This window comes from Elaeis guineensis, chromosome 12 (assembly GCF_000442705.2).
Source record: "Elaeis guineensis isolate ETL-2024a chromosome 12, EG11, whole genome shotgun sequence".
Taxonomy (NCBI): domain Eukaryota; kingdom Viridiplantae; phylum Streptophyta; class Magnoliopsida; order Arecales; family Arecaceae; genus Elaeis; species Elaeis guineensis.
In genome coordinates this window covers 25862747-25886938 of record NC_026004.2, presented here as the reverse complement: position 1 = coordinate 25886938, position 24192 = coordinate 25862747, and the positions used below count along the sequence as shown (strand labels likewise).

Here is a 24192-nt window from a genome sequence, read left to right as displayed (position 1 = left end):
ATAAACTAAGAGGGATGGAAGCTATCAGCCTAATGTGAGCTAGTTAATGAAAAAAGGCTAAAGATTATGGTTAGTCAATGGGTGTAACTATCTATGACATGAAAGGGGTAGGTATACTATCCAAAAAGTAAGAAGAATGATGAAACTACCTATTATGCATGATAATAGTAGGCCATATAGTATATAATAGCAAGGATATGTGTCAAAACCAAGTAGTGGCATGCATCCATACATGAAAGTAATAGTGTATATGGTTTACAATAGCAAAGACAAATGTTTAGGTCAAGTTGTGATACCTAGCCTAATAGTTAATGTAAGCTACTTATAAATATCAAATTATAATTCAATAAAAATGAACCTTTGGCCAATCAATAAAACTAGTTTCTCTCACTTTTATCTTTAAATTTTTTGGTTTTAGTTTTTCAGTAAGACTCCTAATTTAAGAGTGGTGTTAGAGTACTTCTATCATATCTTTGGCTACATTCTTTCCTTCTATTCAATAGATAGTGAGATGATAGCTAAAGTCCTTAAAGATCGGGACACCAAGACCCATATTGCTTTCTTTCTATTTGTCTTTCTTTTCTAACTAGAGATGTCAGTAGCATATCCATGCATTCACATGTACCAATTTAAAATGGGAGTGTGTATGGTTCAATTCTCCATGGTGAAGAGAGGAGCACGAACAATCTAAGCACATACCAGTGTCAAAGTTTTAAAACTTTGGCCTCTTGTAGAGAAAAATCTTCTTGAGATAATAAGGGAAGATGGAGGAGAGGAATCTAGGCATGTTGAACTTGAAGATAGGGCTAAGTATCTAAAGACCAAAAGGCTCTTGAATTAATACATGAAGATCTACATATTATAAAATCCCCAAAATGCTCAAGCTATTCTTGCTTCTAGCAGGGGAGGGCATGAAGCAAACCAATAACTTATCTTATTGTAAAACAAGAGCAAGTTCACAATAGCCCAGTACAGATGAGGAGATTTCATAAGATGAGTTGCTGAGGGAGATGAAGGTTGAAAACAAACTTCCAAGGCTTTGTAAAGACCTTTACATTGTACTGTAGTGTACTCTAATAGAATTCTAACTAATTAAGATATCTGAAGGAGTAACCTAATCAAAGGAGTGAATTGTCTGGTGATGATATGTGATTAAACCTTGGAAGAGATGTATCAATGAGAAACCTTTGGAGAGTGCAGAATCCTGAAAAAAGGGGATTCAAACCAAAAGGGTCTTAAACTAAGTACTTAGGCAAAGCATCTAGGACTTTGATATCTTCTTGGTCTTGCCCAAGGAGCACATATACTAAGTAGCCAAGAAACAAATTGACGAATATGGCACTTTCAATTCTATTAAGAAGAATATACCAATTAGACTTTAGAATGATTCAACATGGGACCTATATAACATTCTACAGACCAAATAAGAAGAGCATCGATCATGATAGAGTTGGATAACCATCAAAGATAGACTGAATAAGGACTAGCTGTGTCAAGTTTAAGGCCAAACTAGTATGGGGATCTATGGGGTTCTCTTGTTGGCCTTGTAAAGTGATCATGATATGATATAAATCTGATGGTTATTAAGAAATAGAGTAGAAGGTGGTTAACTCTAATTATTAAACCTACCAAAAAAGTAAAAGGCTAGATGTGGATAGATGTCAATACAAGAGATGGATGATTAGTAGACCGGTTATAACCATATATAAATAGTTTAATGTAGCTCCAGGAAAAGGCACTTTGGCTAATTAAACATATATTGTTATCTTTCTCTATTTTTGCATTATTACTACGTTTAGCTTCACCTCGTTTCAGTTATCTGAGTTTATCCATAGTTTCTAATATAGAACTATAACCCTTCTTATAACCCACCTCCTCTTTGGGCAAATAATATTACAATGGTAGAAGTTTTTGAAGTTCAACACATCAAGACCTACATTACCAATCTTTCACCCTTTCTTCCTCCGAAATATTCTCCCGAGCAAAGAATCCCACAGCCAACAACTTCATGAGATCTTTTTGGCACATGATAAAATTATTATAAGCATCTCAGTATCTCTTCAACAAAAATGTAATATATAGTAAAAATTTTGAAAACTTTTAATTGCTCTAACGATGAAAGGTACATCAATTTTTTGCCTAAATGTTAACACAATATACTTAGTTTCAGATATGATCCAATTTACATGCCTACCTTCCAAAACCAAGCGCAGCCCTTAGGCCTTAAGCTTCCTACCCTTTTTTTATTTTTTTTTAAGTACTAAAAGTGCTTATAAAAATAATAACCTATAATATATTTATCATCCCATTAAAATCACATATGTGCAACAATTATAACAATAATTAACTAAGGTTATAAATACGTCAAACATAAACAAACAATACAAAAGAGGAAAAATAGGATAGGGCTTTAATCACCAATCCCGAGCCCATTCCGTTTATTAAATTGGTCTACAAGTCAAGCCCGACCTGAGCCACAGGCTTTAAAATCTTGGCCCAAGTAACACAAAATGCTTTTAACTTAGGTGGGCCGAGAAACCTCCCAAGCCCATGAATAGGTCTAATTCTAAACCACCTTGTAGCCAATCATGCAAGGAGAAATACTTTGTGTACCACGAGTAGTGTAAAAAATTCAACGTGGAGTGCACCATTTTGTCTGATTGATCCACGTAGTCACTACTTTTCAATGCGCATTTAATGTCTGCAAATCGATTTTTTTATTTAAAAATTTTGTATAACAAAAATATTCCAATCCTTTAGAAAAAAGTCTGACATCCTGTGACATATTATAACCCATAATATTATGATATGGCCCATGATATTATAATATGAAAAAAATATTTTTATCTAACCACTTTTCAACATACATTTAATACTTATAGATCGACTTTTTCATTTGAAAATTTTGAATGATAAAAATGATCCTGTTCTTTGAAAAAAAATTATAACATCCTATACATATTATGACATCCTGCATTATATTATGATATTCTATGGACAAAAATTATAATTTTCTGAACACAAGATATCATAATATAGACTTAGGATATCATAATTTTACTATACAACAAGAATATTTTAATCATACAAAATTGTAAACGAAAAAATCGATCTACAAACATTAAATGCACGTTAGAAAACAATGACTATATAAACCAATCGAACAAAATGACGTGCTCCACGTCAGATTTTCTATACCGCCCGGTGCACAAAGAATTTGCCAGCAAGATTACATGGAACGAGTAATATTTGAAAAAGCAATCCATCTCCCTCGCTACATAACACACAAGTGAGAAACTTGCTTAAGGCACAAAAATCCAACCCCCAAGAGAGCAGATGAAGCAACAAGTAGTTCCCCTATCAAAATCCATGCTTAGTTGAAGAAGTTTGCAATCAAATTATAGAAGAGATTCTGCAGTCTGAACCATGTGCTCCAGACTCAGGCTGTCTCCGCAATGCGCAATTCTTAAGCAGTACCATTTACCTTAAAATATTAAATTAACAAAAAAAAAAGAAGCATGATTGATCTAGACAACAAAGGCTATCGTCTGCTGCAACTTACAACAATGACAATTCAACCAAAATCACCCACTGATACAAGATTAAGAAATGGACTCATCAGAGGGTGATGGTCGCGTTGTCTATTGCATTGAAACCCGCCAGCAGCCTCCTCTTTGCTGATTTGGTCCGGTAACACCATACTTCAAATGCCTCACTCAGATCAGGATATTTCAACTGCTCGTCCCTCTGCATCCAATCCATAAGTATCTCTGCTTGATCACTTGATGGCAAGGCAAGCACCAGCGAGTTGATAGCCCCTTCAATGTTCTGGCACAGATCGCTGTCCATCTTGTAAGGAAATGCTTCATTATCAGCACTCTTTGAATCCAGCAAGGGCTTCAACTTCCTAATATAAGGAAGCCATGTCCTGAGGAACTGGACTCTGGATAGTGCTGGAAGAACCACATTCCCAAACCCAATGGCATCCAAAGCCTTCCCTGTCACTTCCATCATCTTCACTTTGACCGCCCACAAGCCAGAGCTGTATTTCTCATCTGGAACGGTTGCAAGCACATGATCAGAGATGCAAGCCCAGCCGGAAACGAAATCCTTCATCATTTCCATTTTTGGGAGTATGTTACACATCCACTCAAGATCCAATAGGCTCTGCAAGACTCTCTGCTCCGCTGCCTCTGGTGACTGATCATACTCTGAGGGCAGCAAACTAAGTCCCTTCTCAAAAGTGGTAAACATCTTGGCAAGGCCCGCTCTTGCCTCGTACTTCACATCTTCATCGACTGCTATTAATGGAGTCTCTTCATCTTCCAGAAGCATGTACTCTACTTGTTCCTGAGCGGAAGACTTCAGTTCATCTGTGAATGGAGGAAATGAATTTTCAATAGTTGTAGCCAAGCGAACTGCAGAGATGAAAACACTCTTAGTGGCATTGATGTTGACAGGTTGCATCCGGGCCAATATAGGCATGGCTTCTGGACCTAAGGTTGGAACAACTTCTAAAATTTCCTCCTCTTCCTTTTCATCCCAGGGCACAGCCTCCAAGTACTGGATGCAGCTCTTGGTGATTGTTTCACATTGAAGAGCCATGGAAGCTTGGAGAACACCAAGGGCAGATTTTACAGAATCCCATGAGTCTGAAACTGACTCTTCAGAGAGGTATATAAGCTTCAAGAGCTTAACATAGTGATCAGACTCTGATCCTGGGCAGTGTACTTCTATGCAGTTATTAGATTCAGTTCTTGGATCACTAGGATGCTTACAAAGCCAGTTTGCAAAGAACTTGCTCCTTTTTGTTAAAATGAACGAGTGGCAATGGAACCACTCAGGCCTCCCATCTCTATTTCTCAAGCGAACAGTGACATCACTTGTGGTCTGATCACCAAACTTGCATGTCCCAGCTGCCCTGGCTTGGTCCATATGGTTATGTAAAGTCTAATGAGATTCATGCTTTATATAGACAATAAGTCTCCAGATGATGCTATAAATCTGCAATGAAAATGTGAACTCAGCTGCTAACTATGAAATTTTAACAAATTTTAATGTGGCACAGCATGAAAATAGTATGAACTAAAGATGTAATTTCTCGGATTTCCAATATACCCATACCACGAAACTATTCAATGTCAATAAAACCAACTAGATGAGTTTTTGACTACCTTATTCTTTTCTACTCTTTCTTTGGAGAAATTTGTGGTGCAATACCTGCATATACCTTGGTAGCTTTTTAATCTTCCAATGTATATCCAATTTTCTTGAAACTTCATATCCAGAAGGGGTACTAACTATTGTATCTTGAAATAACAACTCAGATAGACATGATACTGAAAACTTGATACTTCATCATTAAATGATGCTTCTTAAAAACTTCAATTTATTAGGGAAAAATGTGCCACACTTATTAGTTGATAGAACTCAAAATGGATCGGAACACCACAATCATTTACAATAACTGAGTTGTTTTATTTAAGGTTTTAAATACCGGTACTGAGCCTTGTGCTGGTTTTGTCCTAGAACTGTATGGTACTGATACTATTATATTACATATTGTATAATATATAAATGTATTATATAAATGCATATAATATGCAAATATATTGTATATATTAATGTATTTGAGTGCTGGGAATTGATGGCCATGCAGCATCTTCTACAACTTTTTAGTAAACCCACATGTATAAAAAGAGCAAATGTAGCATCTAAATAAGAATCCTTACACTGAAGTATTAGGAGTTTATTAGCACCATTTTAGATAAAATGTTTTAATGTTATACCATCTTCCTTAATGAGCCTTAAAGTTCTAGCAATGTCAGGATACAATAGAAATCATAAACTCTTAAGATTCAAGAAATAACTCACTATGTAAATGCCACTATTTCCCTCTGCCTAAAATCAAATATTTTGTTCTTGAGTTGGGAAGCTGACTTTTTATTCTAATGGAATTTGAACTTTTAGGTACTTTTATGGAACTAAAAATCAAACGCAAGGGTAGTTCTCTATTCACATACAATACCTTAAGTAAACTGAAACCAGACAATCCAAGAAGCCTACATAGGTAACCAACCTATTATACATATGAATAGGGGCAAAAATTGTAAGCCGAGAAGAAGGAAAAAAAGACGGGGTGTTTGAGAAGTGTGCAGGTCCTTTTATATAGGAAAGCTTGGAGAAGATATAGTGGATTTAATTTGCATCATAATGCAAGCAATCTTTCCCCACACCTTTGAATTTAGTATTTGCTTTAACTGTAGGTGCTTTGAGCCTTGTAGTCATTTTTAAAGTTTATGTTCTTGAAATTCGTCTGATAACTAATTTCTACTTATGGTTTCTTCTGTATTGTCTTTACCATACATCTTGAATTCGAGTCTTAGTGTATGTTTTAAAACTTCGTAGCCAATTCCAAGCTAAGTTATTGTTTTGAAACTCTAAAACCTAGTCAATTTTGGAATCTCAAGTTTCTTTTATTTTTTCTGAACCTTTTAGTCAATTTTGAGCTTTCATGACACCTTAAAGCTCTAGCTGTATCTTGTAAATCATCAGTTTCACTCAAACTTTGGTCTCTACTCAATTTTTATGAAGTTTTTGAAACATGTAATTAGTTAGCAAGATCTAATTAATTCTTCTGGAAACCTTGGACACTGTTAGTCCAAAATTAGGTTTCAATTTCCAATTTTCTAGTTGAAAATATCTAAAATCATATGATTCCAGTTGATATTTTTGAAACTTGTATTTATGCATCCTAAACTTAAACAGTTTTAATACAACTTTTCTGACATATCATTATATTGGCATGCTTACACTCATTGGAGTTTTTCATGATAGCATATATGGATTTTTATTTAATTTTGAATAGTTATCCTACTTGATAGATATATCTGGACCTTGCCAAGTGGCGTATTTGACCTCATTGGAGTTATCAACAAGAATAACAAACATGGACCTTCTTGGTGGTATATATGTGGCCTCATCTAAGATATTATGATAAACAGAAATAGACCTTGGCTAGGTGGTACGAGCAGACCTTGAGGATATGAGTGGCCTGATCCATATTATTGGTAAGTATATATATGGTGTCACCTTCATTAGCAATAAGAACACAAGTGGCATTAAGGGCACAAGTGAACTTTGTAAGGAAATGTAATCTTATGTGAATTATTTCAACCATTTTCTAAAATCGTGTTCTCTAGTCCCTTTTATAGCATCTCATTCCTTATTGAAAGTTTTGATTTTGGCATTTCACTATAAAATGGTTCCAACAAAACTTCAATTAAACTTTCCAATGAATTTGATTTATGTGCTGCATCTTGAAAGTCATTTGTTTTTAATGAAATCTTAAATTCTTCTGACCATATTAAAGTTACTTATTTAGCTGTATAGCTCAATCCAACTATTATAGAACACAAGGTTTTAAATACCAATGGGAGGGTGAAGCATCCCATCATCTCGATTGTTTGGATGGACTGTCTTGAGTATCGGGATGAGAATTTGGAAATGGATTAGGATCAGACAAGACGTCCATCATCTCGAGTATCACTGGGCATCCTGTTCTATGAAAAAAATCGGACAACCTTAATGCATGATATTCAAAACCTTGATAGAACATTTTCAGAATGCCTAGTGTTGGTGCAGAATTCCGTCGAAGTCGGAGAAGCTGGAGCTGGGATGACCGCGGCCGCCGCCGGGACCTGCAAAGAAAGTCTAAAGGTGCTCCGGCAAGACCCTCCAACGCTCAAGTCAGTACTCTGCTTCAACAGAAATAGAGTGCTCGAGCGAAAATTTTGGCAGAGTTTCGAGATAGAGTTACCAGCTTAGAGGAGAACGTGTCTGGGGGTTCCTTATTTATAGACGGAGGGTGTAACTGACCGACCGTGACGTCTGTAACCGTCTGGTAGTGGACCGCTCAGAGCCGCGTGGAGTTTGTTACGGAGAGTAGTGGCGTCAAGGGTCGTTCAGGGCCACGTGGAGCTTGTTGCGGAGAGTGGAGTAGTGTCCGTTGTCAGGACTTGCCAGAGAGTGGTGCAGCTGCATGAAATCCGTTGCAGGGAGTGGAGCAGGAGGGCGGCTCTTGTCGCGACTCGTCAGAGAGTGGTGGAGCTGCATGGAATCCATTGCAAGGAGTGGAGTAGGAGGGCGGCTCTTGTCGCGACTCGTCAGAGAGTGGTGGAGCTGCATGGAATCCGTTGCAGGGAGTGGAGTAGGAGGGCGGCTCTTGTCGTGACTTGTCAGAGAGCTCGGATCCGTCGGCTGGAGCTCGGCTGGGACATCTGATGGAGCGGAATGGCTCTCTATTGTTGGTCTGGGAGAAGCTCGGATGTCCCCGAGTCTACTGTTGTCGGGTACCTTAAGCGCTGATACTACAGGTGGGAGTCACCTGCTGTAGAAGCTCGGGTAAAGACTTTTCGTTGGCGAAGTCCGGTAGGAATCCGATTGTTAGAGAAGTCCGTTTGGGATTCGCCCGATGTGGAAACTCACCTGAGGATGATCCGTTGGGGAAGTTCGGTTTTATGAAGGATCTGGTGGAGGGTCGGCCGGTGATGGACTTCGGATGGCGTTGGGAAGGTTCGGCAGACATCGGAGGCGATCGATCGTTGTAGGAATCCAGCTGCTGGAGTCCGATCGTCGTAGAAGCTCATCCAATACCCAACCGCTATGGAAGTTCGATCGAAGTCTGGTTCTTGTAGAAGGCTGAAAGAAGACCGCTTATTGTAGAAGCTCGATCGAAGGTCAGTTGTCGTGGGAGCTCGAAGTAGCGACCTGGCCGATGAGTCCTGTCCCATTGTAGAAGCTCGGTCGAAGATCGGTTGTCACAGGATCCGACTACGAAGAAGCTCGGCTGAAGTCTACCTGTAATGAAAGTTCGGAAGGAATATGTTTACAGCAGAGGCTCGGATGGGATTTGCTTACAGTAGGGATCCGAGGTAGGCTGTCTGCTGTAAGGGTTCGGAGTAGACTGCTCGCAGCAGGAGTTCGGGGCAGACCACTCGTAGTAGAAATTCGGAGTAGACCGCTCGCGGTAGAAGTTCGGCTATCGCAGGAGCTCGGCTGGAATCCTTAAGGTGGTCGACCGTCGTAGAAACGTGGAAGGAGCCTGGCTACTGTAGAAATCTCGTTGTCGGAGAAGCTCGGATGCTGACGAAGCCCGGAAAAAGTTCAGTGGTAGTCGATTGCTGTAGAAGGACGGCTAACAACGAGGCTCAGAGGGCCTTTGGGGCGGCCCGATGGGTGAACACTGAGGCCCATCGTCGATGAAGTCCGAACGGCCGAGGGAGTTCGGAGAGGCGTCACGTACAAGGTCGGGAGCCGGAGGAGCCCCGAAGGATCAGTCCTCTGCAGACTTCGGTCGGGGGGCACTTTATACCCAACACCAGTCCCCCTACTTCCGAGTTCGGATTCCGAACGAAGTACAGAGAATTTCTCACGGCCGAAGCTGCTCTCCTTGATTTCGGTACTCAACGGTCGCCAGATATTTCGACGCTCGGTACGCTGGTACTGGAGCCTTTTCGAAAAAAGTTTCTTCTTTTTGGGATTTGCGCTGGGGCATGGCTCTAGGTACGGCACAATAATTTTGTCAGCTGCCAGCCGTTTTCAACAGCCTGTCAAAGTGAGTGGGACATGCAGTAGGTACAGACCGATCAGAGGAGATCCGCAATCATAACCGCTCTAGGTCCTATTGCCTATTTAAACACGTCTTCCTCCTTAGGGGTTTCACCCTGCCTGAGAGAGTCCTTCGGTCCTTTCTTCTTCCCCGAGAGCTCCAGCCTCCTCTAGCGTCCTTCTCGACCTTAGGCGTCCTCCGGGTCTTCCATCGTCCTTGCCGCCCTCCCGCACTCCCCAGGCCAACCTAGGTTAGTCCTGGAACTTCTCGCTGTTTTTCTGTTTTTTTTTTTCGTGCCCTGTTCGTTTAGCTTCCTTAAGGGCCTGTTCGCTATTTTTCTGATTTTTTCGAAATTTTGTAGCTTTCGTTCGATCCAAAATGTCTTCCGATATCTCCTTTTCTAGTAGTTCTAGGAGTTCATCAGCTCCAGTTCCCCAAAGTCCTGGTATCGCAGCCGAACCTGTAGCCAGGACTGAACCCTGTCTGGCCTTTGCGCCGGACACCATCCCCGGCTCCTTGACTCTGAATGAACTCTCACTGATAAGGATTCAGTATGGAGTTCCTCCGGAGTACGAGCTGGAGCTTCTCGGACCGTCTGATCGGGCTAGCGCCCCTCCTCCCGATCGCTTCTGTCTGTACCAGGAGGCCTTCCGTGTCGGACTTCGACTTCCGCTGCCATCCTTTGTCGTTGCTCTCTTCCGTTTTCTGAATATTTCTCTAGTTTCCGTCGTGCCGAACTCCTTTAGGTTTTTGATAGGGTTTCTTTCTCTTTGTAGTTTAGCTGAAGTTCGGCCGACTCTTTCTTTGTTTAGGAACTTCTACACCTTCAAGCGCCATCCCTCGACAAAGAATTGATGGTACTTCTCCCCCCAGTTCGGTAAGAAGGGGTTGCTGAAGGGCGCCCCCTCTTCTGTCTATAACTGGAAGGAGAAGTTCCTCTATGTCCGATGCCTGACCTTGGAGCTAGGACTAACCTCGTGGGGCTCCCTGAGGGATTCCGTCCATCGGGCTCCTACCCTGGAAAGGGATGACCTTGAGGCCTCCAAAAAACTCGAGGCCTATCAGGCCCCCCTCCTCCCCGACCTTCTGAGGGAACAACTTTTGTTCAACGTCGGCCTGAGCCCTCTTGATCCTGCCGGTACCGATTCATCATTTCATTCATTCATTTTTTTTTCTTTTTCACCTCCGAGCCGTGTTGATTTCCTTTTATCGCAAACATGGACGCAAGCGTGGCTCGGAGGCTAGCTCAGGGTCTCAAGACCCACAAGAGGAAAGATGCCTCGACTTCGGGGTCGGTGAAGAGAGCCAGGACAGAAAGAACAAGCTCGGCCGCACCTGCTCCGGTGGCTGTCGCCGTCGAAGTCCCTTCCGATGCCGAACCCGCAGTCCCCCGAGCCCTTTCAAGGAGCCCCCCGATCGAGGATCCCGCTCCCGAGGTTCATTCCGAGAGGATACCTGGGGTTGAAGGGAGGAAGAGGAAGAAGACCCTGGCCCGGAGGAGCCGCAGTCGCAAGATCGCCGTTGAGGGGGCCAGTGACTCCGAGGAGGACCTTGGGGACAATCCCTTTAACAACAGGGACTTAATAAAGAGGCTGGTCGAAGGGTGCATTCTGCCCGAGGTCGTTGAAAGGATCGTCCTCGCCGATCCCGAGCTGCGGGTCTGGGACTCCCTGGGATCCTTCCTCGAAGTAGGTTAACTCACCCTTTTTCCTCCTTGCCTCTTTATTCGACTTATTCTTCAGCCTTTATATTGACTCCCCGACCTTTCGTGCAGATCGGGCACCAGCTGGTCGCCAACGTCGAGGCGGTGAAGATCGCCAAGAGGGAGGCAGTTCGGGCGGAGGAGGGCCGCCTAGCTGGGGCCGCTCGCCTCGAGGAGAAGATCGCCGAGGTCCTTAGTCTCCAGGAGGCACTGGAAAAGAAGGGACAAACTTCATCCGATCTGAGGACCGCCTTGGAGGAGAGAGGAAAGACTGAGGCCGAAATCTCTGGACTGAGGGCGCAGGTTTCCGAGTTGAAGGCGCAGGCTTCCGAGCTGAAGGCGCAGGTTTTCGAGCTGAAAGTGCGGATTCCGTCCCTGACTTCGGAGGCAGGGGCCCGAGCAGTGGAGGAGTTCAAAGCCTCCTCCGAGATGGAGGATCTAAAGATCCAGTTCGATCAGGACGCCTTCATCAAGAGTTTCGAACTCTGTCAAGAGAAGGTGGCTGGGAGGTTTCCCGAGTTGGATTTCGACTTCCTGAACGAGGCGTCCGATGATGAAGCCGGACCATCCGAAGCCGCTGCCGGTCCTCCTCCAGTCGGGACCTCGTCGACCGCCGCGATCGCCGCTGACGATCTTCCGGGAACGCCGAGCCCCTCTACTTCTGCCCCAGAGGTCCGAAACCTCTAGCTTTGTATTTCTCCTTTGTGGTGATATATATATTTCTTTTGTTCTCTTGTACTTGAAACTTATTTGATCAATGAAGCTGGATTCGTCTTTACGGAGGGTCCCTCCCCCCTTTTCGTATTCTTTTCCTTCTTTTTGTCCTCTTGCATTGATTTGAGTCGTGGCGCTTTTATCTTCCAACGACAGTGTCCTGCCGAAGCTCTTCCCCTGCCGAAGGGTATTCCCATGAAGTCGATGATACGAGACCTCCAAAGGAAAGTTCGTCGGTTGACAGGAAAATTTAAGAAGCTAGAAGACGAACGCCACCGACTGAGGAAGAGCCACTCGAAAGTTACTGCGGAGGCTATTCGCCTTCAAAACCTCCACAAAAAGGGGCTCATGGAATTCACCCGGAAGAAGGCCGACTTCGTGACGGAGCTCGAGGAACTCCGGAAGCGTGCCAGCGATCGATCTTGGGCTCAGGCTTCCAAGATCATCTCTCTCGAGGCCGAGCTGGCGGCTGCACGGGAGAAGATCGGCCAGCTGGAAGGAAGCTCGTCATGGCTCACAGTCCAAGCCAACCGCGACCGAGACTGATCGAAGTTCTCCGACCTTCAGAAGCAGCTGCAGGACGCTGAGGCGAACTATAACACCTACCGAGTCGGCTGGAGTGGGCAGGTAGAGGACTACCGAAGGAAGCTCCAGACGGCGACCGACGAAGTAGCCCACCTTCGGAGGCAGTTGTCCGGGAGAGTCCAGCCTGCCTCTGCACAAGCCTCCGATGAGCTCTGCTCCTTGAGGAAGACTATGGCAGAATTGTTTGTGGCCCTTGGACGGGGGGAGGCCGAACTGCAGCGGCTGAAGATTCAACTAGTCCACGAGCAGCAAGCGGTCAAGGATGCCGAGGCAGAGTCCGAGATTCTGAGGAGGAGGCTTCGAGAGTCAGAGGACGAGCGCCGGCGGTTTCACCGGATGTTCCAGGATATGCTGCTGAAAAAAAGAAAACTAGAAGAGGAAGTCGAAGATTTAAGGCAATCCATAGCAAGGGCCGAAACCGAGAGCTCGAAGTCGGAAGAAACTGGGCTTTCCTAGAGCCTCTTCTTCTTCTTTTTCTTTTTCTTTTTTTTTGGCCTTTAAGGCTTTGTAATGCATACTTCACCAATGAAATGTGAATGAAATCGTTTATTACCTCGCCCATTCTGGTATTGAATGGTTGCTTACCAAACTCCATTTGTCTTCCATCTTGTTTGGCGTCGACGTAGTTTGTAATCCCTTGCTGATTCTTGCGTTGATTCGTCGTTCACCGAACTTCTTCTGTCTTCCGTCTTGTTCGTTGCCAACGTAGTTTGAAGGTTCTTAGTTGCCACCGTGTCGATTTGTCCTTAGGGACTAGAGATTTTCGACAAGAATTTTCTCTCTCGTCGGGACGAGGTCCCTTGTGCCTTTGATGTGGTTCGTTTTTCGCCCATCGCCGGTGTAGTTCGTCGTCTTTTCTTTTCGTCTCCCTTTTTCTTCTGTGTTTGAGTGAGGGTCTTCCCTCCACTCTTGACGGGACCGTGAGAGTATGGAGGAGCCATTGAGGAAGCTTTCCTCCTTGTCGATCAACCGAGTCTTTGTTTGCGTCGGGACGAGGTCCTCCCCTCGTTCTCGACAGTCGGTTTCAGCTCGTGTCAGGACGAGGTTCTCCTCCTGTTCCTGACAAGGCTGTGGGGGCACATAAGGACCGTTGTGAGGGCCTCTCCCCCCACCGGTCTTTAGGAAACCGGACCTTTGACTTTGCTCATGATAGGACGAGGTTCTCCTCCTGTTCCTAACAAGGCTGTGGGGGCACATAAGGACCGTTGTAAGAGCCTCTCACCCCATCCGATCTTTAGGAAACCGGGCCTTTGACTTTGCTCATGTTAGGACGAGGTTCTCCTCTTGTTCCTAACAAAGCTGTGGGGGCACATAAGGGCCGTTGTAAGGGCCTCTCCCCCCATCCGATCTTTAGGAAACCGGGCCTTCGACTTTACTCATGTTAGGATGAGGTTCTCCTCCTGTTCCTAACAAGGCTGTGGGGGCACATAAGGGCCGTTGTAAGGGCCTCTCCCCCCATCCGATCTTTAAAAAACCGGGCCTTCGACTTTGCTCATGTTAGGACGAGGTTCTCCTCCTGTTCCTAACAAGACTGTGGGGGCACATAAGGACCGTTGTAAGGGCCTCTCCCCCCATCCGGTCTTTAGAAAACTGGACCTTCGACTTTGCTCATGTTAGGACGAGGTTCTCCTCCTGTTCCTAACACGCTTAGTTTCGTTTGTATGGGGGAGTTATCTCCCGTCGTTGTAAGCTCATACCAAAAGAAAGAATGCACAAATATGAAGAGAATTTTCATTCAGGGCAAAGTTGTTGGTAATACATTCGTAGATTTTTCAAATTCTATAACCGCGGAAGGTCTGCTCCTCGCCGGGATCCCCCCGAGACGGAGTTGATAATCCCAATCGGAGGCCGATCTTCTGGTTGCTCCTCCCTCCTTGGCGGTTCCGGCTGCGGCGGGGCCCTAGGCCGATCTTCTCTTCCTTCAGGTCGGCGTCGAATGAATCTGTCGAGCCAATCCCATCTGATGAGCTCGTCGATCTCGTCTCGGAGTTGAATACACTCCTCCGTATCGTGGCCGTGGTTATGATGATAGAGGCAGAATTTGTTCGGGTTGCATTTTTCGGGGTGCAAGCACATCCTCTCCGGCCTTGGGAGCTGCTCCCTGACCTCCATCAGCACTTGAGTTTTCGATGCGTTGAGAGGGGCGTAGCTGTGGAATCTCCCGGGAGAAGAGCCTCGCCGAACTCGACGGTCCGGGCTTCTCTGTTTACGAGCTCGGGGAGGAGTCTGGGCACGCCCGTGCCCGGGAGGAGTTCGAGAGCGTGGCCGAGCTTCACTCGGCCCTTTTCCAGCTACGGACTTGCTCGAGTCTCCCGCCTGCCGCTCTCTCGCGATCTCCTCGTCCTTCATCTTGAAGGCTTCTTCTGCTCGGGCATATCCTTCGGCTCGAGCCAGCAAATCGACGAAATCCCTGAGATACTTCTTTTCCAAGGAGAACAGAAGGTCGTTCTTCTAGAGGCCGCCCTTCAGAGCGGCCATCGTGACCGATTGGTCCAAGTTCCGGACCTCCAATGCAGCGACGTTAAAACGGTTGATATAAGCCCGGATGGATTCTCCCTCCCTTTGCTTGATGTTGATGAGGGACTTCGAACCTCTCCGGGAACGCCGGCTACTAACAAAATGAGCCGCGAACTGGTTGCTCATCTGATCAAAGAAAAAGATGGTACCCGACTTCAACACCGAGTACCAGTTCCTTGCTGCTCCCTTCAGGGTGGATGGAAAAGCTCGGCACAGAATGGCGTCTGGCGCGCCATGGAGCAGCATCATCGTCCGAAAGACTTCCAGGTGGTCGACCGGCTCTGAGGTCCCGTCATAGCTTTCGAATTGGGGGAGCTTGAAGTTTGACGGGATCGGTTCCTGCATGATCATTTGAGAAAAAAGAGGGTCAGTACAGATGTCCTCACCATAAGCAGGGGGAGCGTGGCGGAGTTCTTCAATCCGCCGGTTCATCTCTTGGAGCCTTCGATCCAGGAAGTCCTCGCGACTGCGGGTCTCGAAGGTCTTCGGACAGAATGGAGGTAGAGATCCTCCAGGAGTAGAATCGTGATTGGACTGAGGGCTCTCCACCCTTGGGTTTGCCTTTCCGGGAAAGACGGGGCGACTGGCCCAAGTGGCCCGCCCTACCATCGGATTTTGGAATTCCGACGACGCTCTCTCCAACCGCACCGACGCCTGTGGCTGTTGTTGCTGTTGCATGGCCTGCACCGCTTCAGTGAGGCCCCTGACCTGCTGAACCAGTAGGTCGAATTGCTTCGCTCCGACCGCCGTTGCCGGAGGAGGAGGGGCCTGGGAAACTGGAGGTGAAGCCGGAGCCTGAGATCTGGCCGCGGAGGCCGTAGATCGCCTGGTGGACGCTCTGCGGGGAGGCATCAGGTGAGGATCTAGTAGAAGGAGAAGAGAATGTCGGAGAAGATGACCGGAATCGATCCCGTTGAGCACTCCTTTAAGAACAAAGGTACTGCAAAGACACAGGACCCTTCCTCTAGCGCCAATTCTGTTGGTGCAGAATTCCGTCGAAGTCGGAGAAGCTGGAGCTGGGATGACCGCGGCCGTCGTCGGGACTTGCAAAGAAAGTCTAAACCAGAGTTGGGGGTGCTCCGGCAAAACCCTCCGACGCTCAAGTCAGTACTCTGCTTCAACAGAAATGGAGTGCTCGAGCGAAAATTTCGGCAGAATTTCGAGATAGAGTTACCAGCTTAGAGGAGAACGTGTCTGGGGGTTCCTTATTTATAGATGGAGGGTGTAACTGACCGACCACGACGTCTGTAACCGTCTGGTAGTGGACCGCTCAGAGCCGCGTGGAGTTTGTTACGGAGAGTAGTGGCGTCAGGGGTCGTTCAGGGCCACGTGGAGCTTGTTGCGGAGAGTGGAGTGGTGTCCGTTGTCGGGACTTGCCAGAGAGTGGTGCAGCTGCATGAAATCCGTTGCAGGGAGTGGAGCAGGAGGGCGGCTCTTGTCGCGACTCGTCAGAGAGTAGTGGAGCTGCATGAAATCCATTACAGGGAGTGGAGCAGGAGGGCGGCTCTTGTCGCGACTCGTCAGAGAGTGGTGGAGCTGCATGAAATCCGTTGCAGGGAGTGGAGCAGGAGGGCGGCTCTTGTCGCGACTCGTCAGAGAGTGGTGGAGCTGCATGAAATCCGTTGCAGGGAGCTCGGATCCGTCGGCTGGGAGCTCGACTGGGATATCTGATGGAGCGGAATGGCTCTCTATTGTTGGTCTGGGAGAAGCTCGGATATCCCCGAGTCTACTGTTGTCGGGTACCTTAAGCGCTGATACTATAGGTGGGAGTCACCTGCTGTAGAAGCTCGGGTAGAGACTTTCCGTTGACGAAGCCCGGTAGGAATCCGATTGCTAGAGAAGTCCGTCTGGGATTCGTCCGATGTGGAAACTCGCTTGAGGATGATCCGTTGGGGAAGTTCGGTTTTATGAAGGATCTGGTAGAAGGTCGGCTGGTGATGGACTTCGGATGGCGTTGGAGAGGTTCGGCAGATATCGAAGGCGATCGATCGTTGTAGGAATCCAGCTGCTGGAGCCCGATCGTCGTAGAAGCTCATCCAATACCCAATCGCTATGGAAATTCGGTCGAAGTCTGATTCTTGTAGAAGGCTGAAAGGAGACCACTTATTGTAGAAACTCGATCGAAGGTCAGTTGTCGTGGGAGCTCAGAGTAGCGACCTGGCCGATGAGTCCTGTCCCATTGTAGAAGCTCGATCGAAGATCGGTTGTCGCGGGACCCGACTACGAAGAAGCTCGGCTGAAGTCTACCTGTAATGGAAGTTCGGAAGGAATATGTTTACAGCAGAGGCTCGAATGGGATTTGCTTACAGTAGGGATTCGAGGTAGGCCGTCCGCTGTAAGGGTTCAGAGTAGACTGCTCGCAGCAGGAGTTCGGGGCAGACCACTCATAGTGGAAGTTCGGAGTAGGCCGCTCGCGGTAGAAGTTTGGCTATCGCAGGAGCTCGGCTGGAATCCTGAAGGCGGTCGACCACCGTAGAAACGTGGAAGGAGCCTGGTTACTATAGAAATCTCGTTATCGGGGAAGCTCGGATGCTGACGAAGCCCGAAAGAAGTTCGGGGGTAGTTGATTGCTGTAGAAGGACGGCTAACAGCGAGGCTCAGAGGGCCTTTAGGGCGGCCCGATGGGTGAACACTGAGGCCCATCGTCGAAGAAGTCCGGACGGCCGAGGGAGTTCGGAGAGGCGTCACGTACAAGGTCGGGAGCCGGAGGAGCCCCGAAGGATCAGTCCTCTGCAGACTTCGGTCGGGGGGGCACTTTATACCCAACACCTAGTGATGGCTGTAGTGGACCTTTCGAGAGTAAGTGGACTCCATGTTTTGTGATTGCTTTTGGATCTAGTGATTATTGAAGCAGAAACAATGTAGTTGCATGTGAAGTAATGCTGCTTTGTAAGTATTAAAGGAATAGTATTATGCATGATAGGCTAAGTTCAAATTTCAGATTTGAATTTTATTTAAGATTTATGGTATGTGATACTCTTTTAGTTAACTCTGTGACTGTATAGTTTGTTTAAGGATGGCTCAATCATATACTGACTTTGCAGCCAAAGTAACTAATATGATATTTGCTTCTTGAATTTCAAATAAGTTTGAATCTTGGGTTGTGGCACATTTAAGAACACACTTTCCAAGTTTGCAATTTAAAATGTTGACAAAGTTTTTTCCTTAAATTTATCTTCAAAAACCATAATCAACAATTACTAATAACTAACACTATTTTTATGCCAGAACCATGCATTAACACACCAAAGATAACTAAATGATTTTGTTTAGAAAAATAAGAATTCTCAAGGAGAACTACTTCCTTCAATTTATGCTGTACCAATTATGATAGTTTGATATGGGCATACATTCAAAACTATAATTAGGGCATCTTCAATATTACCTGGCTTCCATATCCATCCAAGAAAATTGTAAGTTAACTTCTGTACCTGTGTTGCATGCCCCGTTAGCCCCTTAAAAACCCACAATGCAAAAGTTCAGATATTTTTAAGCTAAGAGAAACTAAAGAATGGAGACAATAAAGTCTAATGATGTTAAAAGCATAAAGTGACAGCCAAGAAAAAGAAAATGAGTAAAGGAGTTATTTTATTTTAGTTATCCTTATGTTAATTTCAGTTCCATTAATATAGTTTAACTTTTTAACAGATTTTCCTTATGATATTGGTAACATTATATTTTGTATGAATCAATCCTTGCCTGGCTTGCTACCTTACCAAATTAGAGTCTTTGTTATGCATTAAAATCAACCCTTGCATCAATGTCCACAAATATTAGCTTTCTTCCTTTGTTTTAAAATCTTTTGTTTCTTTCAGTTCAATGGTTTTCTAAATCAGTAAAAAGGTAGCATTCATCATAGAAACCTATACTTGCATGAATTAAAAACTAAATCAGTAAAAGGTGGTATCTCTGACACTGCCTAATGCCAATGAGGGTAAACATTTATGGAGATGGTTTGCTTCAAGGGTCTTCTCAATCAACTCCTGTATATCTTTGTACCATGGTGGAAGAATCATTTGCCTAATTGCTCCATTACTTTGGAAAAGTTGCTGCCCAAAGACAATTAAAATTTTTGTGACGTTGGCACTTAGGTATGGAGGAGAGGTTTTAATTAGAAGTGATGGAACGAAGTTTTGCTCTTGCCAAGAGGAAATTGTAGACCACCTCCACTTGCAAAAGTCAGCTATGCATAGAAATGTCCTAAACATCCTCGATACAACATTTTTTGGCCTCCAAATTCTGGTTTTTGGATTTTCTATCATGTTCTTCTTTTTAATCTAAGTGCTACTTTTTTTTTTGCAAGAAAGAATGTGGGGCATCAAATTAACTATCCCAATCATCATTGTATGTGCATACTGAAGTTAGACATGAATATTCATCACATAAATCACAAAATTTACAATCTAAAATACATAGAAACAACAAAGAAAGATATAATTCCCATTTTTAAGCTTATTTAAGAAAAATCAACTCAATAACATCTCAATGTATTCTATCTATGCATAAGATTTTTGACAACCAAAAAGATGCCACCGGTCATAACTTTTCTTGTTCCCATTTTTCCTATTCCTTTACCAAAAGCCTTAAACACAAAGTATCCAATTATCTATAGTCTTGAACTAAATCATAAGGATGCATTCTGGTAACTTATATCATACAAAGCTCTTACTTTTGTGGTGCCTTGAGATCTAGCAAACATATAGGACAGGATTCCTCTTTTGTGAGAAATTATGAAATTAAACACATACTCGTCAATTATTTATGTAAGTGAAGTTGGCAAAACATTTAGCGGCTTCAGCCAGAAATCGGCAAAATTAAAAAGGTCCCCCTATTTTAATAACAATAACATTGGTAAGCCAATCACCACTATTGTTTTAGTATTCTTTAAGAGTTTAACAAAAAAACACATAATTTATCATCCTAGTGTCTTCTGTAACAATAATTGACGTCAATGCCCTTAAGTTGTAAATGCAATAGCAAATGAACAACTTTGTACTTCATGATTCATATTTGTGACCACTTTTTATGATCTCCAAAGCTTCACAAATTTACTGGTATACTCCTTTTCCGATATACCATCGATTGTTTTTAATGTATTAAATCAAGAGCTACATTGTCTTGGTGAGACGAACTGATTGATTACTAGTAAGTTAGCATTAACATCCATAAGTATTCGTCAATTACATCTCAGATAGAAAACCAAAACAAATGCTGCTTTTTAACCTTCTTTACATTACAATATAAAACTTAATCTACTATACAGTTAACAAGAACTTTTTTTTTTTTTTTTTGCTGTTTTTTCTTTCATCTTGTTTCTTTGCTCTTCTCATATCAGACACTTAAACTTGCATCCAATTCCAATTCTAATATCAATGACTACTCAACACTAGCATGTGTACCTAATGCAACTAGGTTTGGGGAAGTTTAATGGAATTTGAGTTATACAACTCATATTTCCATATTGCATTATATGGAAATGTCTCTCAACATGTGCAATAAACTTGTGATCATACTCATCATCCTGGTTCAATCTTTAGATTCTAGTGTTCAGTAGACATTGTTAGTAAAAGAATTTCTTGATTTCACTAGTAAATAACCCTCATTTAATCTCTTAAGCCAAATTTATCTGCTGCCCTAATATTCCATATATCAACATGACTCTTAAAGAAACATTTTTAAATGATGGGCTCAATCGTACCCCTTAGGAAATTCAATCAAAAACAAACAATCAGCAATCAATCAAATCATCATCCAAATTCCTCATTCTAATCATATACACCGCAGCCACTAGAGAACTCCACCATATGACCTCCATAAGAAACTTCAGTCGCAATCATTTACTTCCTCTAAGCTATTTTTTATAAAAAAAATCTAATATTCTCCCAAATCGAAAAACATTCAAACCTTTCATTCCACTGATCCAGAGCAATAAATTCAGAGTCGCCTCCAGAAACAACTTTTGCACCTCATGTCAACCCAAAGCAGCACCAATCACCCAATCCTAGTTATCAAATCACAACTTCTTATCTACCCAAATATCAATACCCCAAAATTTTCTTCTTGCTATCATTAATAGCTCGAAACCGAAAATTATAAAACACCTCATAACCAGCTAGAGATGGGGAAAAAAGATTCTTTTAATAGGGGAATAGAAAAATAGATTCTAAGAAATAAATCGATCAACAAAACCAAAGAAGGATTAGAGGATTCATACCACAGAAAGATAGGCTCCTCATTCCAAAGAAATCGGTGGACCGATCGAAAGAAATATGGAAAAACTGGCACCTTTTTCTCCTCCCTTCTCCCCAACCCCGATTCACTCGCTGAGAGACTGAGAAACAAAAGGGAAAGAAGAAAAGACCACCCACAAGAAGGAAGATAGAAATGAGGCCAATGGAGATCAGACCGTCCAAATTTGCTTGTTTTCTTCCGCTCTCTGCGTTAATTTCTGGGGATAGAGACAGAGAGGGAAAAAAGAGAGACCCTTTAAGAGTTTTAAACCTTGAGTCAGAGACCCCTGACAAATGATTGGTGGAGCAAAAAGGCCTACTTCTACTTTAAGGTCGGTTCCATTTATATGGATTTGTCTTGATTTTGATCAGTCAGTGGAGATTTAGTGGGGAACACATTAGAGGGGGTGGTCTATCTGATGTCCCTGTTGTCCTCTTCTTGGGCCAAGGGTTGCTAATACACTGAACGAAGGTGTCGGTGAACTCATGAGATGTGTGGTAGGTGATGGAGATGGGGTTTCTACGTGGAAGCCAGGTGGACAAAAGGGGCATGGGGAGTCATTTGGTTGTCGTTTATCTAGAGGGGGAGGGAGAAGCGGTTGTTTCTCTGATATTTTAATTCAAGTTGGCCCTTTTTCCTTCTGGGAATTGATCCAACTGGGTCTACAAGTGGTAATTAGATAAGGCCCTCTTGGCTAGCTTGCAGATTTTTCTTTTCTTTTTTTTTTTTGCTAAAAGTGGTATAGCAGTCATCTTTAAAATATGTTCTTGAGATCATGGTCCTCTATGCTTCATGGGGGCATGGAGAGGGAGATGCCACTTGCGCTCAAAAATACTGCATTCGAGGCACACTGAAATGTGCACTCCAGAATATACACACACTTTGAACATCTAAATTTGGTTTGTATACAGCAGCTCTTTACCGCTTTAGATAAGTGATGGGGTTGCGCTTAAAACAGCGTAACTTCTCGCTTCATTTGGTGATTATACTAATGTTTGCTATTATTTTTTTTTAAAGAAAAAAAATAGTACGATCGATCCTCGGACAGATCGAGCTAGACGACTGCCTCAGGCTCCTAAATTTTTTAGGCCCCTAATTTTTTTTTTTCAGTAAACCAAACGTCATTCTCCTAATGGCTCCCAACGACTTTTCAGCTCTAATCGTCCTGCACCAAAGATATTCAAAAGATCAAAGATCTGTTTAAAGATCTATTTAAAAGCCTTGATCTTCTATTAATATTTTCTCACAAAATCATCATAAAAATTTCTTTAATTTCTCTATGTTCTGTTGTTCACCGATGGTTCTTCTTTACTTTGGGCATCAAAATCAGATCAAAATCTGTCAAAAAGCCAAGTAAATCTCTTCAATTCTCCTCCTTCAATCTGCTATAGATTTTAAGCTTGAGTTTTTACCGATTTATTGTCAGAAAAATTCTTGAAATCTTAGTTGAGCAAGTTCTCTTGTTTTTTTTTTTTTGGATCTTTCCGGTACTATTGGGCCGCCGTCGGTCATCGGAGCCTGTGGTTGTCATCGTCCAGTCATCGGGCACCACCCCTTTAATTGTGGGTGGTGTTGGTCAGGGAGGAGGATCTCCCTTGCTGTCTTGCCTCAGGAATAAGGGGACAAAAAGTTTTTTGTTCTGTTGAAGAAAAGAGAGAAGTCCTTTCTCCTCTATTTTACCGTGGAAGAAAAAGAAGGAAAAAAAAAGTTTTACCATGGAAGAAGAAGAAGAAAAAAAAAAAAGAAAAGATGGTACATACAATAAAAAAAAAAAAGATAGTCCACACAATATAATTGCATATTTGCATGGATTTGTTTGTTGCGACATAATAGGGGAAGCATAGTATTTTTTTTTATAATGGATGTGCTGTATGTTTTGTTGTAGCATACAAATCTCTTCAGTTTTTCACTTTGCTATGGTTCAAGTCTTTTATAATTATTTGTATAATTATTTTTAAAGTAGTTGATTAATTATCATATTTTATTTTTCAAATTTAAATTTTTATTACAATTACAGTAATTTTTGCTTAAATTTTGTTCCATCAAAAAAGCCTTCAAGCAAGTTCTATTATTCTATTAAAAGGCTTTAAATCAGGTTCCATTATTCCAAACTTCAGATTTATTGATTACTAATTTCAGCTAATATTTATTATTTTATTTCTAAAAATGATGTCTAGAAAATATCCTCGGGTCATGAAAAATTTAAGAAAAAAGAAAATAAGAACAATTGACTCAATCATTAAAACAAGGTCTTGATAAATTTATTATAAGTAAAAAAAGCGATGTAGTTGAGAATTCAAATAATATTGCTAGTGAATTTATCAATGAAAATATAAATATTACTTGTAAATTGGATAATAATAATATTATTATTAATAATGATAATAATACTTGTTGCCCGCTATGCAACCCAAGAGGGGGGGTGAATTAAATTTTTAAAAATTTAAAAATTAACTTACAACTATGAGGATTATTTAACAATGAGCAGGATAAATGTGGAGAGTAAAATTTATGCAAGGTGTAGAAGTTGGATGCAAGAATGCAAGAAAATAAGAAAATTTAAAAGGAGAACAAGTAAGCATAACACAAACAAAAAGATTTATAGTGGTTCGGTGTCAATCTTGCTCCACTCCCTAAGCTCCTACTTGGGAATTCAAATCCACTAAACCGTATTCAATCCGAATACAATGTCAGAACCTCCGACTCTAGCTATTCCAAGCTAGAACACTTATTTTTCGGGTACAAGCCAACCCAATACAATCTGATTCAAGGTTCGGATCAACATTTTCACGTTTTGGAACCCTTCCAAAACAAAATATCAACTCAAAATAGA

General features: G+C 43.0%; 1 protein-coding gene across 4 annotated transcripts; it reads right to left on the bottom strand.

The window, feature by feature from the left end:
* Window positions 1-3161: 3161 nt before the first annotated feature.
* Window positions 3162-21657, bottom strand: LOC105054618 (BTB/POZ domain-containing protein At3g05675). Of its 4 annotated transcripts, none has more exons than XM_019853865.3 (3): window positions 21343-21657; window positions 18514-18583; window positions 3162-4921 (listed from the first exon to the last, which is right to left on the bottom strand). In XM_019853865.3, exons 1-3 carry the CDS (start codon window positions 21362-21364, stop codon window positions 3619-3621), a joined length of 1395 nt encoding a protein of 464 aa, XP_019709424.1. In that variant the 5' UTR covers window positions 21365-21657; the 3' UTR covers window positions 3162-3618. The 4 variants fall into 4 exon arrangements, with proteins under 4 accessions (XP_019709424.1, XP_019709425.1, XP_010934481.1 ...); XM_019853866.3 differs by having other exon boundaries at window positions 18514-18559; XM_010936179.4 differs by having other exon boundaries at window positions 3162-5004; window positions 21343-21655.
* Window positions 21658-24192: the final 2535 nt, after the last annotated feature.